This window comes from Lissotriton vulgaris, unplaced genomic scaffold (assembly GCF_964263255.1).
Source record: "Lissotriton vulgaris unplaced genomic scaffold, aLisVul1.2 SCAFFOLD_1159, whole genome shotgun sequence".
In the NCBI taxonomy this organism is placed as follows: domain Eukaryota; kingdom Metazoa; phylum Chordata; class Amphibia; order Caudata; family Salamandridae; genus Lissotriton; species Lissotriton vulgaris.
In genome coordinates this window covers 416858-434974 of record NW_028249137.1, presented here as the reverse complement: position 1 = coordinate 434974, position 18117 = coordinate 416858, and the positions used below count along the sequence as shown (strand labels likewise).

The 18117-nt window shown below is 42.7% G+C and overlaps 1 protein-coding gene across 1 annotated transcript in view; it reads left to right on the top strand.

Annotated features, from left to right (window-relative positions):
- The window catches only part of LOC147663691 (zinc finger MYM-type protein 2-like), a 578556-nt gene that overhangs the window by 194023 nt on the left and 366416 nt on the right, over nucleotides 1-18117 (top strand). Inside the window, exon 5 of the mRNA XM_086950262.1 lies at nucleotides 11074-11286. Within this exon, the coding sequence (XP_086806388.1) occupies nucleotides 11074-11286 (213 nt within the window). The remainder of the gene's footprint in view (nucleotides 1-11073; nucleotides 11287-18117) is intronic.

Sequence of the window (18117 nt, the reverse complement as noted above, 5' to 3'; positions counted from 1 at the left end):
TGCTACTTACCAGTATGCATCTGTTCTTGGCATGTAGGGCTGCTGACATTCATATCGCCCGCCCTCCTCCCCGGCGCCTGTAGCGGCTGCAACATTCACACATACTTCTGGCATGGTCATCATTCACGTAGTTTCACTCCATCTTGGCCACAATGGCTAAAAACAATCTGAGGATGGAGTCGATGCCCATGCGCACTGTAGTCCAGGGAAGGAGCCACCTATCTTGTGATACTTCGAAGACTCTTCCAGGACAACAATGTGCGATCATCCGGACCCAACACTAGGCGGCGATCTATGCACAGATATGATTGTCAGCAGCCCTACATGCCAAGAACAGATGCATACTGGTAAGTAGCATATTCGATAAGGCTCAGGTCGAGGGATCGCCACATGGCCTTACCCAAGATATAACGCATGGTTCTACAGCCTCGCCTCAAGGCCCGGCTATGGACAATTCAAACGAGCCATCGGTTGATCTATCAAAATCGATACCAAAAACATCGGTGACTACAAAACCGAAAGCACCGGAAACAAAATCGAAACCAAAAGTACTCATTACCTTGGTCGCATCGAAGGCTTCTGAACCATCGTCTCCGACAAAACAGAAGAGTGTTATCGACCCGGGGAGGTTGCTAAAGGGTGTCGAGCCGTAAGCCGGGGCACCGAAGAAAAAGGTCAAGGACATCGACCCAAAGAAGTCGGCGCCGAAGACCGTAGACACAAACAAAGGACTCGAGACACAGAACCCTCTCGATCCTAAACGTCGACTCGACAAAGCAAAGGTCAGTAAAGACCTAGAGTCCAACACTAGCAGTGGCTCAAAGGACACCGTCGAGTCAACACAACCATCCGCCTCTTTTTCGAAGCAGGTGTGGGACTCGCTGCAACGCATTAAAGAGAAGGCTATTGGTGTCGGACCGCAGGCCACTCCACCCCAGAAGCCGGTCAGTAAACCTCCGAAGTCGTCGGCACCGATTAAGTTCACACTGCCGCCGTCAGTGGTACCTAAGGCGTTCGCCCCTAAGACTGGCGTCGAAGCGGCCAAGAAGGTGTCCATGGGGCCAAAGCCTACAACTACGGAAGGGGCCGCCAAGCATCGACAGCCTCTGCAGGAAGATCAGTCGAGGCAATTCATCGATGCTGAGACTGGTAGACTTTTCATTAGACACTGATCCAGAAGACCACACTGAACCATGGACAGACGCTGTTGACCCAGGGGACAGTCATGTCTATGCTAATAAAACCTCACCTACAGAAGACACGGCTGCGTTTAACGCACTTATTGAGAGGGCAGCAAAAAAATCATGTCCAGCTCCATGCTGACCCTATTTGAGGACTTTTTGTTTGACACCTTCTCAACCTCTGAAAAAACTGTCAAAAACTCTACCCATGCTAAAAGGTGTCCTGAAACACGCTGGAGACATCTTTAAGGAGACCACAAGGTCAAGGGTGGTAAACCCCAGAATTGAGAAAAAATACAAACCAGCACCTGTGGACCCTACGTATATCAAGGGACAGTTGCCGTTGGACTCTCTGGTTGTTTCCAATGCTCATAAAAGAGCGAACTCTCAAACCACGGGTGATGCTCCTCCCCCTGACAAGGAATCTAAAGTGCTAGAAGCATCAGGAAAAAGGGTGGCAGCTCAAGCGGCCAATATCTGGCGAATCTCCAACACACAGGCACTCTTAGCCTGATATGACAGGGCTCATTATGATACACTTGAGACCCTGTTACAACACTTGCCAGATGAGTATAAGGAGGCAGCAGAGATGCTAATTCAAGAAGGGAATCTTATATCAAACGAATCTATTAAGTGTGCGCTAGACACTGCAGCCAGGGCGATTAATACAAGTGTTATGTTACGAAGACACGCCTGGCTGAGAATCTCCAACTTCAAACCTGAGATACAAACCACCATACTAATCAGCCAGTTAACCCTGATTACATATTTGGCCCAGAAGTGGACACCACCTTACAAAAAATTAAGAAGGACACGGAGACTGCAAAGTGTATGGGGGCTCTACAGTCGCAGCAGTTCAGGGGCGGTTCTTTTCGTCGCTCCAACAATAGAGGAGCTTCCAGAGGCCAGGTGTCCCAGCAAGAACAATACAGTAAAGGAGGCACGCAGATCACCTACAACAAGAACAATAGGGGTGGCTATCGTGGAAACAGCACCAATGGCAGAGGTCGTGGAAAAAACAACTCCCGATCCTCCACCACTAACCAACAGTGACGTCCTGTCACTATCCCCCGACCATATAACACCGGTCGGGGGGAGACTACAACAGTTCCTGCCGGTCTGGAAATCCATCACAACAGACAGGTGGGTGAGGCAGCTTATCCAGTACGGTTATTGTCTGGAGTTAACATCCACTCCACCCAACATACCCCCAAGACACCGTCCTATGTCCGCAGAGCATATACAGGTTTTGCAGCAGGAGGTAGCCAGTATGCTGCAAGAAGGAGCCATAGAGCTCGTGCCTGTGGAACAAAAAGGTCCAGGGGTGTACTCTCTGTACTTCTTGATCCCAAAAAAGGACGGGTCCCTCAGACACCTAAACCAGTACATCCTGTCAGAACATTTTCACATGCTCACATTACAGCGGATTCTACTGTTACTCAGTCGGGGAGATTTCCTCGCAACATTAGATCTAAAGAATGCATATTTCCATATACCGGTCCACCCGTCACACAGAAAATATCTCAGATTTACCATTCAGGATCAGCTTTATCAGTTCAAGGTCCTCCTTTTCGGAGTAACAACTGCACCCAGGGTTTTTACCAAGTGCCTAGCGACAGTGGCTGCACACCTACGGAGACAGAACGTTCACGTCTACCCTTATCTGGACGACTGGCTTATCCAAGCAAGGTCGGCCCAGCAATGTGCCATCCACATGTCCCACACCATTCACAATCTGGGGTTCTCACTGAATTATCCAAAGTCCCACCTTCAGCCCGCCCACGTACAGCAGTACTTGGGCGCGACAATAGACACTCTGGCAGCCAAAGCACAGCCAAATTCAGTGAGGATCAACAGCATGCAATTGCTGATACGGAAATTCAAACCACAACACTCGCTTCCAGCACAAGTGTTCATGCAGTTAATAGGCATGATGGCCTCCTGCATCTTCATAGTCCCGCACGCGAGACTACACATGCGTCCGCTTCAGGAGTGCTTAGTACGTCAGTGGAATCAGGCTCGCGGACAATTGAAAGACCTAGTGTTGGTGACCGGTCGGGCATACAACTCTCTGCTTTGGTGGAACCCACAAAACCTTTGCAAGGGCCGACCGTTCCACGAGCCTGTGCCACAGATTATACTGACAACAGACTTATCTCTCAAGGGATGCTCATGTACTCCACTACACAGTGCAGGGACTATGGACAGCACAGCAGAAAAATATGCACATCAACCTTCTGGAACTGATGGCTATCTTCATGGCAATTAAAGCATTCAAGGTACATTTGTGCAACAAAGTACTGTTGATCCGGACGGACAACATGACTGCCATGTACTACATACAGAAGCAGGGAGGTACACACTCTCCACAGATGTCTCATCTGGCTCAGAGCATGTGGAAGTGGGCCATTCAGAGAAACATCTTCCTCATGGCAGAACACCTCCCAGGCAAGGACAATCAGATGGCGGACCTGCTCAGCAGGCACAGCCACCAGATGCACGAGTGGGAGATACATCCATCAGTACAACCGTACTTCCAGCAGTGGGGTTATCCAGAGATAGACCTGTTCGCCACAATGGAAAACGCAAAATGCCGAAGCTTTGCCGCCAGGTTCCCACACCCACAGTCGCAGGGAAATGCGATATGGATGAACTGGTCAGGCATATTTGCGTACGCTTTTCCCCCAGCACCGCTAATACCGCTAGTGGCACGCAAACTGAGGCAACACTCGATGACTCTCATCCTGGTTGCGCCAACATGGGCACGCCAACCATGGTACACCACGTTTCTAGAACTCTCCGTGGTACCGCAACAAAGGCAGCACCTCACACTTTTGACGCAGAGCCATGGCGACATTCAGCATCCAGATCCGCAACAGTTCAACCTGGCGATCTGGCTCCTGAGGTCTTAGAATTTGGCTACCTCAACCTGCCTCCTGATTGTATGGATATCATAAGGGAGGCAAGGAGGCCCACAACTAGAGCATGTTATGTGGCGAAATGGAAGCGATTTGTTATTTATTGTGCCAACAACATTAATCGGCTAGATGCATCTACTCACAACATCATCTGTTATCTATTACATCTATACAAATTCAATCTAGCATACGCTTCCATACATATACATTTATCCGCAATAGCAGCTTATCTCCAAAACAGGCAGCATCTCTCACTTTTCAGAGTGCCTGCCAGCAAAGCTTTTCTGGAGGGACTCAAACGAGTTATTCCTCCCAGACACCCACCAGCACCTGTATGGAACCTGAATGTGGTCCTTACCAGACTGATGGGCCCACCTTTTGAGCTTCTGCACTCATGCGAGATTCAATTCTTACCGGGGAAAGTGGCCTTCCTAATAGCAATCACATCGCTACGACGAGTTAGTGAACTTCAGGCACTAACTATCCAAGAGCCATTAATACAAATTCACTCCAACAGGGTGGTACTACGCACTAACCCTAAGTTTCTGCCTAAAGTGGTTTCACAGTTCCATATGAATCAAACTATAGAACTGCCAGTGTTCTTCCAGAATCCTGATTCAGTAGCTGAGAGAATGCTCCACACACTGGACGTCAAAAGAGCTCTAATGTACTACATAGATAGGACAAAAGATTTCAGAAAGACACACTTGACGTCAAGAGGGCCCTAATGCACTACATTGATAGGACCAAAGATTTTCAGAAGACTAAACAACTCTTTGTTGCCTTTTCACCACAACACAAAGGCAACCCCATTTCAAAAGCCGGTATAGCCAGGTGGATCGTTAAGTGCATACAAATTTGTTATCAAAAGGCTAAGTGCACATTAACCATTCCCCCAAGAGCCCACTCAACACGAAAGTTAGGGGCATCCATGGCTTTCCTTGGAAACATTCCTTTAGAGGAAATCTGTAGAGCAGCCACATGGTCTACCATACACACGTTTACCAAACACTACTGCGTAGATGTGCACTCCAAACAGCAGGCAGCTGTAGGACAGGCTGTTCTAAAAGCACTTTTTCAGACTGCTGCAGCTGGCACAGGCAGCCACCGCTTATGGAGGGACTGCTATATATTCTATGCACAGATATGAATTCTGTAGCCCACATGCCTCGAACCGAATATGCTACTTACCAGTATGCATCTGTCCTTGGCATGTAGGGCTGCTGACATTCATATCGCCTGCACTCCTCCCAGGCGCCTGTAGCGGCTGCAGCACTCACAATTAGTCTTAGCATGGTCATCACTTACTGTACTACACGATCTCTGCCACAATGGCGAAAAATAATCTGAGGATGGAGAGGATGCCCATGCGCACTGTAGTCCAGGGGAGGAGCCACCTATCGCGTGATACTTCGACTCTTCCAGGACAACAATGTGCAATCATCCGGACCCAACACTAGGCGGCGATCTATGCACAGATATGAATGTCAGCAGCCCTACATGCCAAGAACAGATGCATACTGGTATGTAGCATATTCGTTTTCCCAAGGTGTGCTGTTTTTCAGCCCTTTAAAATGCAATTTTTTTGCTTGTAATTTCAAATGTATTTACAGATAATAGGTCATTTAATAACCAAATTGGTCGCAAAAATCTTGCAATGGGTATAATTTTACATCACTTTAATGTGTTAGATATTTTCATAAAACTACAAGTGAATATACTTAGTTTAATAATATTACTGCTTTGCAAGTGGTGATACATTGGATGCAGGTAGCCAGTTGTCTTCCTATATAGCTCTAATATCATGAATTTTAAAATAATTTACTTTCTGTTGGGTTTGTCTTTAAACTTAAACTAATTATAGGTTGCCCACACCACACACGTCTTCCTTGGTTGTATTGCAGGGCTATTAATTTCTAAAGACAAAAAAAGCAGGTTCCCTTTTCGTGTGATCTAGAGGAAGAGAACTTACGTCTCTAGTTATAGAAGGGGTTTGGAGTGAGCCAAAAACGCGTAGTTAAAGTTCTTCAAAGATCCACAAATTCACAATCAATTACACACTACATTGCTAAACATCATTCTGCTTATCTTTTAGCATGACATGGGGTAATAAGGATGTAAACACTATTTTTATAAAAAAACTTCTTTATTAATTGATTATTTTCTGTTCATACCATTTTCTGAAGTAGTACATCGATATTAAAATAATTAAAAACCGCTACTGTGGGGTTATACTCCCAAGCATCAGATATCTAAGTCACAATTTAAAAATAATTTTTTCCAAAGCAACAATGTAAAAATAATTCTATCAAAACAACACATTTGTCACATAAAACAATCACATTTTTAAGTTTATTTCACAAAACACAAATTAGCAGAATGATGTTTAGCAATGTAGTGTGTAATTGATTGTGAATTTGTGGATCTTTGAACAACTTTAACTACGCGTTTTTGGCTCACTCCAAACCCCTTCTATAACTAGAGACGTAAGTTCTCTTCCTCTAGATCACACGAAAAGGGACCCTGCTTTTTTTGTCTGTTCTAAAAAAAAACCTTCCCTTTTCTAAAAAGGGTTTCTCCTTCCAACCTTTTGAAGCTATTAATTTCTAACCCTTATTTCTATATATCCAGTGTTATTCAATTTTGATGGCACCTTTATCCTACCTTTGGTTTGAGGGCAGCATTTGCAAATAAGTTGAAACCTCTGTAAATAAGTACGTTGTAGGCCTGTGTAGGAAGCTGGCTTTGTTAATATTATACCAATGTGAGGCATAGTATGCACATACTCCAAGGGATCCCCAAAGGCTTACAGAGGTTAAAGTAGATAATACCGTACTCTCTATTTGTGGTAGTGTGGGTGAGCAATAAGTCCTTATCAGAGGGTAGTGTTAAGCATTTGTTGTACACACTCAAGCAAGAAATGATGTCACACACAAAGACTGAACTCAGACCAATTGTTTGTACCAAAAGTGTTTATTTGCTGTTTTTTATTTTTAAAACCAAGCCAGACTTGGTGCCGTTAAGTAAAAATGTTACTTTTCTGATAATACAGTTGAATATAGATACGGGTAGGCCAAATGTTCATAAACAGTTGAAATGACGTTTCAGTTACTTTGCAATTACTTTGAATACTTTTTAAGATACTTTTCATACTCAGTGTGATATGCCTAGATATCACACTGGGACATTTTCTGGATAAAAGGTGAGTAAAGCAGGTTTTGTCAAAACAGTTTATTTTTTCATACAAAACACCCTCAACAGTTAGAAGTTTTTCAGAGGAAAATAGTCCATGCAGTCCTATGAAGAAAAAATTATGGTATCGTATTGCTGGTAATTAAACTGTCTTGCGGGTTGTTTCTGGGGTTAGAACAAGGGTTCCTCCAGGGTCAAGAATGCACTCAAAAACCACCCTCATCAGCACTTGGGCGGCCTGGTGCAGAGTGCTGAGGTCCAGTGTTATCCAACTGGGGATATGGGGCCTCCGGTTGGTAGCTGTTTATGAGGGGGGGGTTCCAGTTAGCACTCTAAGTGCACCCACAGGGGCGGCCAATTTCAGAGTGCTGATTTGGGGTCGGTGCCCTGTTTTCAATGGGGGTTGCTGGGTTTGGATTTTGACTTCAGGCTCGTGCACAGCCTTTCCATGTGCTCCATTCTCCTCAGTCTCTCTCCAGGCCTCCTCACACTGCACACACCCCATACTCTTTCGCTCTCGCTACATTCCCCTGCCTCCACCCACTATCTTACTTCACGCCCTCTGCACAGTTTTCCAAAGCTCCTCACATGGTTATGGTCTCACATAGTCTGTACATGAGCTCATATAATCTTACATCTTTTGGGCACAAGCCTCAAGTGGATATTTGGAAATTAGTAATATTGTGTCAACAGCCCATGATAAACTCCTAACATTTTTAATCTCCAGCATCACATTTATCATCCTCAGCATCCTTTCACCTCCTCGTCAGTGCGGCATCACCACCTCAGCATCAGTGCTGCACCAGCAAAGCATCACTCATCACTACCTCAGCACCAGCATCTCCTCAGCATCACTCAACGCCACCACAACACCACCTACGTTTCATCACATCACCTCCTCTAGTTCAGTGCACCAGCACAGTACCAACTCGGCACCACCTCAGCACCATCTCAGCACTACCTCCGCATCAGTGCAGTGTCATTGCCTCAGCACCAATACAGCATTACTCAGCAACACCACAGCATCACTCAGCACCACCTCAAAATCTGCACAGCACCACCTCTGCATCAGTGCACAACCAGCAGTGGTGTCCCACCTCACCAGCAACACCAACTCAGTACTACCTGAGCACCAGCTCAGCACCACCTGAGCACCAGTGCAGCACCACCCCTCAACATTACTCAGCAGCACATCACTCACCACCACCACCGCATCACTTAGCATCAACCCCTTCAGTGTCACTCAGAATCACTTGAGCATCAGCACAGCACCACCTCCGCATCACTCAGCCCCACCTGAGCATCAGTACAGCACCACCTCCTCATCAGTGCGCCAACACTAGTGCAGCACCAACTCTACATCAGCACAGCACCAACTCAACATCACTCACCACCACCTAAGCACCACCTCATCATCAATCACCACCACCTCAGTATCACTCAGCCCCACCTCTGTCTAGAGTTCATTCACCACTTCATGTACAAACTACCTATCATTCTATATCTTCCTTTCTGTCTATTCTGTGCAGCTCTCAACCCTATGTATTCACTTGGTCACATACTTCCACTACACAAATGTGCTACACACCACATAATTCCACCCCACACAATTCCACAAATAACAATTCCAATTCAACCATTCCAAACCATATACATTAACTCCACTCCAAGCCAAAACACATACATAAATAACATTGTCATTTACAATGCCAATAGCTCTAACTCTCACAAATGTGAGACCTATTTCATTGCAAATGCTTTTCTCAGTTTGGCAGGCTGCGCTGTTGGTCACTTTGTAGCTTGGTCTGGCCTACTGTGCCAGGGTCATAGGAGGATTGGGAATATTGGCAGACTTTCTTGAAGGTATGGAGGCCAGTTACGATTCTCTCGGCGAGTCCATGAACAGCAACTGGCCTGTGCTTATGTTCTCTTGCTTTCTCCGGAGGGTGGTCAGCGCTGAGGCTCGACCGTCCCTGCGGAGGCTTGACATTGCCTTCCCCCACAGTGAAGGGACAGGTCAGACACCTTAACGCACAGCCTAAAACTTCCAGCGATGTGTAGACATCCTTAATAAAGCCTTCTGGCCACCAACGTGGACATCTTGTTTGACAAAACTGAAGCAGATTATTACATGGTATTACAAAAATTCTGTGTATTCAGCAAATTTACAGGGTGCTGCGTTGTTTTTAAAGATTTCCATGACCTGTTTCATGAAGGTGCATGTATTCTCATTATACCCTCTCGCTTCCCTGATGAAGATTAGTGCATAATAGTTTACTCAGCATATTGTAGATCTTGTCCTAATACATCAGATTCAAGTGAAAAAATCTGAAGATAGTGACTGTCGTGGGAAATTGTAGGCTTATTGTCGAACATATAAGTTGTACAGACCATCTGTGGTTAACTGGCAAAAGAGATTTATGTTTGCCCTTTTATTCTGGACCATATTACTAAATGGCCAAAAATGATCATGTCTCGCGCTGCAAAACTGTTACAATTAAGTAGCTTAAATATATCGATGTGTTAAGTTTTGGAGATTGCCTTGCTTTTAATCTTAATTTCACTCAGTAGAAGCCAGAGTTAAAACTAGAAGGATTGGGGTTTTGGTGAGGGATGGTGATGGCCAAGAACTGTGGCTAGCCATGTGTTGCACATTGTTGCAGGAACATTGTAGAGCATGTATATTGTTTACAGTAGGACTATTAGTAAGGAATTTTCCTGCCAACTAATTTCAGCCTTTGAGTTTTTTATACTGGCAAAAACACTTTAAATTTGCAGGTACCTTCTACTTTGTGTTAAGTTAGTAGCTTGGCTTTGGTAGTCGGTTAGGGTAGGTCAAAGGATATCATTGGCCACTAGTTAATCATTACTGTTGTTAACGTAAACTTCCGTTTTTAAACACTGACCTTAATGTACTTGGCAGGGCTAATTTGCATGTTACTTATTTGTACTAGGCCTTGGTGAAATTTTAATTATGCCAGAGTGATCTGAGTAATATTGCATTATTCTTTTGAAGCGCAATTACTGAAATTTACACGATTACACCAGTTATGCAATTAGTAACTTGGCGCCCAGGAACAAACTTGGGGAGCGTGAGCGGCTACTGGCGGCTGCTGTTTGTTGTATTCTGTTGCATTTAGCACTATTTTCTTAGCACAAAAAGCATCCTCTGGCGCTTTTGTAATGTGATGGTGCATTTTGCCCGAAGAAAATAGCTCTAAGGTGACGCTTGTCACAAATCTGTGTAATCTTACATAAATCTGTTGTAATTTTTCAGAATTACGCTAAAGCAAATTCCGCAAGGTATGCCCACCCTATTACGTAGCTCCAAAGTACTGTCTTTTTTTACTCTTCTCGGTCTAAGTTCTTAGTTTTTGTGTGCCGTGATTGCTCATATCAAAGCTCGCAAGTCTCTGGAGCTTGTATTTTGTGCTACTTATGTTTTTACTAGATTTACTGCCATTTTCTTTTCTAGTTGGACTGTTGTCTGTATTTCTTCAGTTTAGAGAAAAGAATGAGGGAAATCTCTTAAGGAGTCACGGAATTGGCCAGCCTAGACTTTTTCTTCATAAAGTACCTAGTCTGTGTACCTTTCTGTGGTTTGTATGAAGCGCTCTGCACTCCAGGGGCGAGAAAGGAGGGAGGGCTGGTCCAATAGTGCTTTATTGGGAGTAAGAGATTAACACTTAAATACTTTGTCCTCAAATGAAGACTTGGGTAAAGTGTCCGACTAACCCATCTACCTTACCTGGTAATTATTTTCTTTTTTTTTCTTTTTACAGATTCGTCATGAAGTGAGTTTTAAAAGTATGACCCACAAGCTTTGTAGTGACCACTGCTTCAATAGATACAGAATGGCGAATGGCTTAATCATGAATTGTTGTGAGCAGTGTGGAGAGTACTTGCCGAGCAAAGGAGCTGGAAACAATTTTCTCATCATTGATGGTGCACAGAAAAGGTTCTGCAGTTCGGCTTGTGTCAGTGAGTTTAAACAGGTAAACATCTATTTGTTTTGACCCTATATTTTCTGTTGGACATTTTTTCGATAAATATTGCCTTTGAAGTGTGTGGTTTAAACCTTGTTTGAAACCTTTTCTGCCTTTTAACCCTTTTTATTAAATTTAAGGCACCTCACAGCATTGGTGTTCACTCAGTACGTCAGATTTCATCATCTCCATATATTCATTATCGAGTTGAGAATTTGTTACAGATTAACTTTATTTCTTCACCCCATTTTATTGTTTTATCTTCTGTCTACAGCAGTTTGTGTTAAAGATATTTGAATAAGTAAATCTTTGCAGTCTTTGATTTTTCAATCATAACCAGATGCTGCAGAATTTTCATGTTTATTGCTTTCCCATATGTAAGCGTTTTAGTTGTGAATTATTAATTTTACCATTAAGCTGGGTTATATTTATATATTTGTTTTCATTCTAGTATGTGATGCCAGTTGGACCTTTCAGACTTTCACGTAACTGATAACTGTTCAGCTAACATATTCTGCCTCCGTGTGATCTGCTCGTCGTCAGCAGCTGGCAGCAGGACTTCCATAGAGTATGGAGCCTTTGTCTTAATGTCGAGAGTGCTCCTTCTTGCAATTTTAATGTTCTGAAAATACCAAACAAACGTTCTAATGGTTCTGAAATGCACAATGCCTACTTGTTAGACCACACCCCGACCAGGCTAACACATCCAGAGGGGATTCACCTGTGAGGGACTATGAAAGATGGAAGCATATTATTTGAGCAGATGAGCCCTGTTTACTCTGAATGCTGGGACGCATCTCATTTGGCCCTTGAGAGGATTCCTCGATAAAACAATGCACATGGGCAGAATCCAGCCCATTCTTCAAGCATCTATTATGTGGGATTCAAAACACACAGACTGTTATGCAGGAACAGATACAATTGTACTTTACAGTGTTCTACTTTACATTGTATTGTACCAGTACCCATTTGAAGCTTGTATAGTTTTCACATCACAGTGGAGATCTCCTATTATGCCCCCCCAATGACACATTGTCCAGCGCATCATTGTTTTATGCTGAGCATCAGTTCAGTTCTTTCTACAATACCTGTATTTTTGAAGTTTACATTGCCATACACTTTTGAAAATATTTTCTGCCGGGGACCAGTTACAGCATATGTTAGCTTGAATAGTGGCCTTTTAAATGAAAGTTTTGCCTGGAAAACTTTGATGTTTGCATCCAAAGACCCATGACAATACTATATGCTAATGTATTATCGACCTCAACTTTACTTTCTTAAATATATGTCTAATGAACAATTTATACTGCTATCTGTCTTCGAAATTTTGCCTGTACTTTATTTAAAGCAAATGCGGTGAAATGATTCATTGCAGTCAAACCACACATCGCACAGTTACTTGAATAAGTCGGGGGCTTTAAAGTACTGCTTCATTATTTCAGTTCATTGTTAGTCAATTTAATCACAGGTGAGATGCTTGCAAACATGATTAGGGCACGAATGACGAACACTTATATTGTCAGAAGTTTTAGATTTTAAAGAATATTTTAGTACTTAGTTCCATTGTGTTAGCCATATTGGATAAATGTCACTTAGCATGTTCAGTCAGCACTTTTGTTAAATGACAGTTATAATACTTTGCTTCGGCTAACCTTTCCATTATGCTTTGCTCTTCATTTTTGTTTTGCATATAAATTGATATAAATTTATACACGTTTTACTGAGTGAGTTTTAGTCTAATGTTTATTCATAGTTGATAAGAATATATTTTTTTCAATTAGTCACAACTTTTGGTTGTGCGGTTGTGAAAGTCATCCAGATTTGGTTAATCTTTTATGAATTGTACAGCTTGCAGTATTTTGCATTGTTAAAATACCATCGGGGTTTCTTTGTTTTAGCAACTTTTACATTTTCAAATAAATCTTTGTTGCTTATTTGCGTCTTTTCATATCCTAATTTGCCAACAGCATTATTTTGTCATAATTTGCTATTTTAAACCTGTTTAGCTATACACATTTACTCCACAGAATTTAATTATATCAAAAGCACAGGGTCTACAGCTTAATGCATTTTTTTCTGGCCAGACAAAGGTTAAGCAATGATTTAAGTTCACCGTTTGAATGGATTTCTCTACCGCCACTTCCCCAGTTTCACATTTATATACTTCTTTTCCCTGGGAAGACATCTAACACCTGGCAACATCATATTATTGGGTGTGTTTTGTTTTTTGGGGGGAGAGGGTAAGGGGAGGAGGTTCGATAATGATGCACAGAATGGACATACCAATTTGAATCTTGAAACCACAATTACCTGAGCAGCTAAAGAGAGGCGAGTTAAAGCATACCCGATCAAATATAAAGGAGAGCAAGAAATGTTAGAACTACGTTGAATATCGACTCAGACAGAAAAAACTTTTGTCTAGTAAGTTTTGCCCAATTACGGCAATCTAGGTCAGCCTTTGGCACCTGAAGCAACCAACCTATGGGGGGGAACTTTATAGCCCTCTCAGCATCCCCCCCACCCAGCTGCTCCGCCTACGGCTAGTGACCCCCCTCCTCCCCTCCCCTCCCCTCTCCTTCCTTTCCTCTTCAATCTGATCACCTTACCTCCCCTCCTTGCCTCTCCTTTACCTCCCGTTCCTTACTACACTTTATGACCTTCAGTTTTCTTTCACGTTTTTGTCCTTCCTGCTCCTAGGTATACTATATCGATCCTTCCCACCAAACTGCGACCTCTATATTGTATATCTCATTGTGTTTAGCAATTGTTTTTTACTTTTTCATCTAGTTTAACCTTTATCCTATGTGGACTGCTCATTTATGAATCAACTTTCTGTACTTATACTCACTGTACCTGTATTTAAACACCTTTCTTACAATTGTATAGTGCTCTGATACCTCTGGGTCCAGCCAGCGCTATATAAAACCTCTAAAATAAAAATAAATAAATAAGTTCCCATTAATCACTACTCTAGCAAAAAGAAATCATTTTGTCCAGTCTGGCCTTTACTCATGCAAAGGGTCCATGGAGCAATTCAACATGTTGATTTGGCTCAAAACAGCAATTCAGAGTAGCAGTAAATAATAAACATTTGAATAATACTAATACTTCTTAAGCATTCTATTTAAATATTTGTTTTTTTAATGTAATGGCTGTAGACCGAAAAATAATGCAATCTAGTTAATTCTCCTGTGTATTTCTTACATCTGAAAGACAGCTAATCACCGTATGAACCTCTATGGTACCCACCCTTATATGCAGCTACTCGCTGTTTCTCAAAGCTTAGTTGTCTGTACTGACGGTGTAACCTCTATAAATGGAATTTATAATTGAAAAGAAACACATTGGGTCTAATAAATACACATTTGTTCTTAAATCTCATGAGTGCCAACAGATCTTTGCTTTTCTTTGAAGTGCCTTGTAGCTTATTTGATTGTTTATCAGACAATTGATCAGCTAATCCACAATTTGCGTACTTGAATGCCAAAGTCGTTCTTTAGTTGTGCCAATGATTTAATCAATCCAATCATCCTAGTTCTCGAAGTTTGCCTTTTTCAGAATGCCTCTGTCTAAGCTTTAAGAAAGCTATGGTTTGCCTAAGAGTTGAGTAAATGGTTGGTGGTGTGGGGTGGAATAAGACACCTACTGGCCCAAACCACTTGAAGGTATGCATGGTGAATGCTGAAGATTGGATGGGTGATAGCTGACTCAAACTAAACTCTGACAAAAAAGACTTAAAAGATTGCAAATGTCCCACCTTCTGGCTGTCAGAAATTGGGATCTGCACGCTCTCTACGATGTAATTTATTCAGTTTCAATTAAGATTTTTCTGTCTTCACCGAAATGTCTGTAGTCTCATACTCAGTCGTATTTTCATTTAGTTGAAATCAATCAAGAAAATGCTTCCATGCGTTATTCCAGTTGGGTGTATTTTAGCGATCAACGCCCTCCTTGGCTGTACGTAGGACTACTGTACCCCTGTGATTGTGCAGGCTTGTACCACCTTACACTATTGCAACGATTTTGGAATGTGGCTAAACTTTGAAGCTACACATCTGCTGTCTCTTTACTAGCTTATTCATATTTGTGGCCATTTATTTTGTTCATTGGTGCCTTTTTGTAACCTTGCTCGGTCCCCAAAGAAAAAAAATCCAGTGATGTATTCAACAGAATTTACTTTCGGCTTGGTTGAATGCCTTGTCACTTCTCACCTTAAACTAGGTAATGGAGTTATTTATTTATGCTACTGGCATCCTCCTGACCTGGGCACATTAGGTTCCCTAAGTTTCTCAAGACATTATCTTCTGCGAACCTCTGTTCTTAGTCTTTAAGTCACATTTTGCATGACCTCTATGGTTATCTCCAAAGAAAAAACCTCTGTTTGTTTGCTCTTTGAAGGTTTAAATGTCAAGCCTGATCTCTTTTTTTGTTTTATGAATTCTTTATTTAAACCTTGATCATTGTACAGTGTGTACGGAAAATGAAAGTAGATTGTCATGTCATACATAGCAATGATCTACAATATCAAAGGCAGAGATTGGCACTTTTACAGGCGTTTGCATTTCATGCGACTTTAATCCGTGTCAATCAATCATAGCATTTGTATAGAGCGCTACTCACCCAAGAGGGGTCTCAAGGCGCTGGGGGGGGGGGGGGAAGCTACTGCTCGAAGAGCCAGGTCTTGAGTTGCTTCCTGAAGGAAAGGTGGTCCCGGGTTAGCCGGAGGTGGATGGGGAGGGAGTCCCACGTCTTGGCTGCCAGGTAGGAGAAGGATCTTCCTCCGGTGGTGGCTCTGCGGATGCCTGGAACGGCAGCAAGGGCGAGGCTGGTGGAACGTAGCTGGCGGGTGGGAGTGTAGAAGGTCAGTCGGTTGTTGAGGTACTACTCAACAGGAGTATTCTACCCTTTCCTCTAGCAACATTCCGCCCTGTCAAAGCCTAATCTCTTAAACTTCATTTTATGAAGGAGTTTCCCCTCTATTGTAGAGCAGATTTTACATCATTCCCACTGCTTCTTTCCATTTACATTTGCCACAAACCGGCAACACTTAAATACAGGACAGACATATAAAAGGATTTGGTGTTAAGAGAAGTACCAAACCTATGAGCGTGTTTAGTTTGTTCTATTATTTGTAGGTGTACATTCTGTATCAGGCTATCCTTTGTTCCCAGTGGTCCAAACTCCTAAATTATTGGGCATTATGAGCTTAATAACATCCCGTTGTTCAATCTGTGAAGGCATTAAAACATTTTGTCTTTTGTTAAAGTGAAGGGTTGTTGATAAGAAGAAAAGCAGAACGGGTCCAAGTTGCTGCGCTAAACCTGGAAAGACCCTCTCTCTCCAACAATGTTATTCCTCCAGCTTAATGAGACCCTGTAATCTTTGCAGCCATTTTGCATGCCACTGAAATTTATACAAATCCATGTCTGGGCAGATGATTTCTGAGCAGGAATTAGAATGATTTGATCATTCTGGAAAATCTTCTTTCGGAAGACTACTTTAGGAAAATCCCAAACAAGGTGAAATTGTATTTTGTTTTACAATGTAATCTTGATCCTTGATAGACTTGTATTAATAGGCATAACTACCACCTATGGATGTTATCACAATGCATGCTCTACAGCATTCGATCTTTCATATATTCACATGCTTGAATCCTTCCCCATTGTCAGGCTGGGGCTCCACTGTAATCTTAAATAGCAGAAAGCGGTGTTAAAATAGCCATAGGCCTCAACAATAGTGTTTTATTTACAAGCATATCCACCTCATTTGCAGCAACCTTAACTACAGCTAATGAGTTTGAAGTCGTGGTCTACGACAACCCCATCGACAAAGATTCTGCAGTTGATGGCAGCCTCTAGGAATGTCCCTATTACTACACTTTTCTCCCCCCATCACCCTATCTCATATTAAAGTGATGGCGAATATTCTATACTGAATTTGAAGGTGAAAGCTGTGACCAATATGCCTCTGAGACTCCTAACAGTCCCACGCAGTTATAAGTCCACTATGTACCAGAGTTTGAAGGTGAAATCTTATATGATGATGATCCCTGCCACAAATATGATTCAGTCACAGGATTTTGAACCCATAATTCTCGGCAACCTTATAACCGACCATGTGCTTATTCGGAGACTAAAATCTCTAAGGTGTGTTCTTTATTTTTTATTACAATGCAACAGATGATGGATTAATTTCAAAGGCTTCTACCACTCCAGTCTCAGCCCATCCTCACTCCACCTCCGCCACTACCATCTCCACGCCAGGTGACTCATTCACCACTGCCCCCTCCAAGATGTCAGTTTCCAAAACAGTCATCCAACTTCAGTGTCACCCACTCCAGAATATGTGGGAGAAGGAGATTCTTCGGAGTCACATTCTGACGTGGAAGAAGTTAGCTTATTGATTGCCTCATGATGAGTACTGAAGATTTGAATGATTACATGGCACCTAAAGAGGTTGACAAGGCCTCCAATCAGCGGGATGGTTCACCAGGCGACAGCCTCAGTCAATGAATTAATAAAGACAGCTGCTTTAAAATTAAATTTGCAGGTATCCTCTGTAGAACAGTAGTGCTTTTATTTTAAAGAGCAACCACTTAAGGCTATAAAATCTATTCCTTTACTAGATTTCATATAGTCAGAGGGTCTGAAATTAATCAAAACCCTGGCCACAATTCCAGCTGTGGTGCCTCATTTGGAGAAGAAATCAATCTGTCTTGTATAGCGCGACTTGTCACCCTAGGGGGTCTCCAGGTTCTTGGGTTCTGTGAGCCTTGGTTGAAAAGCCTTGTCTTGAGCTTCTTCCTGAAGTCTTCCAGTGAGGGGGCGGTTCACAGGT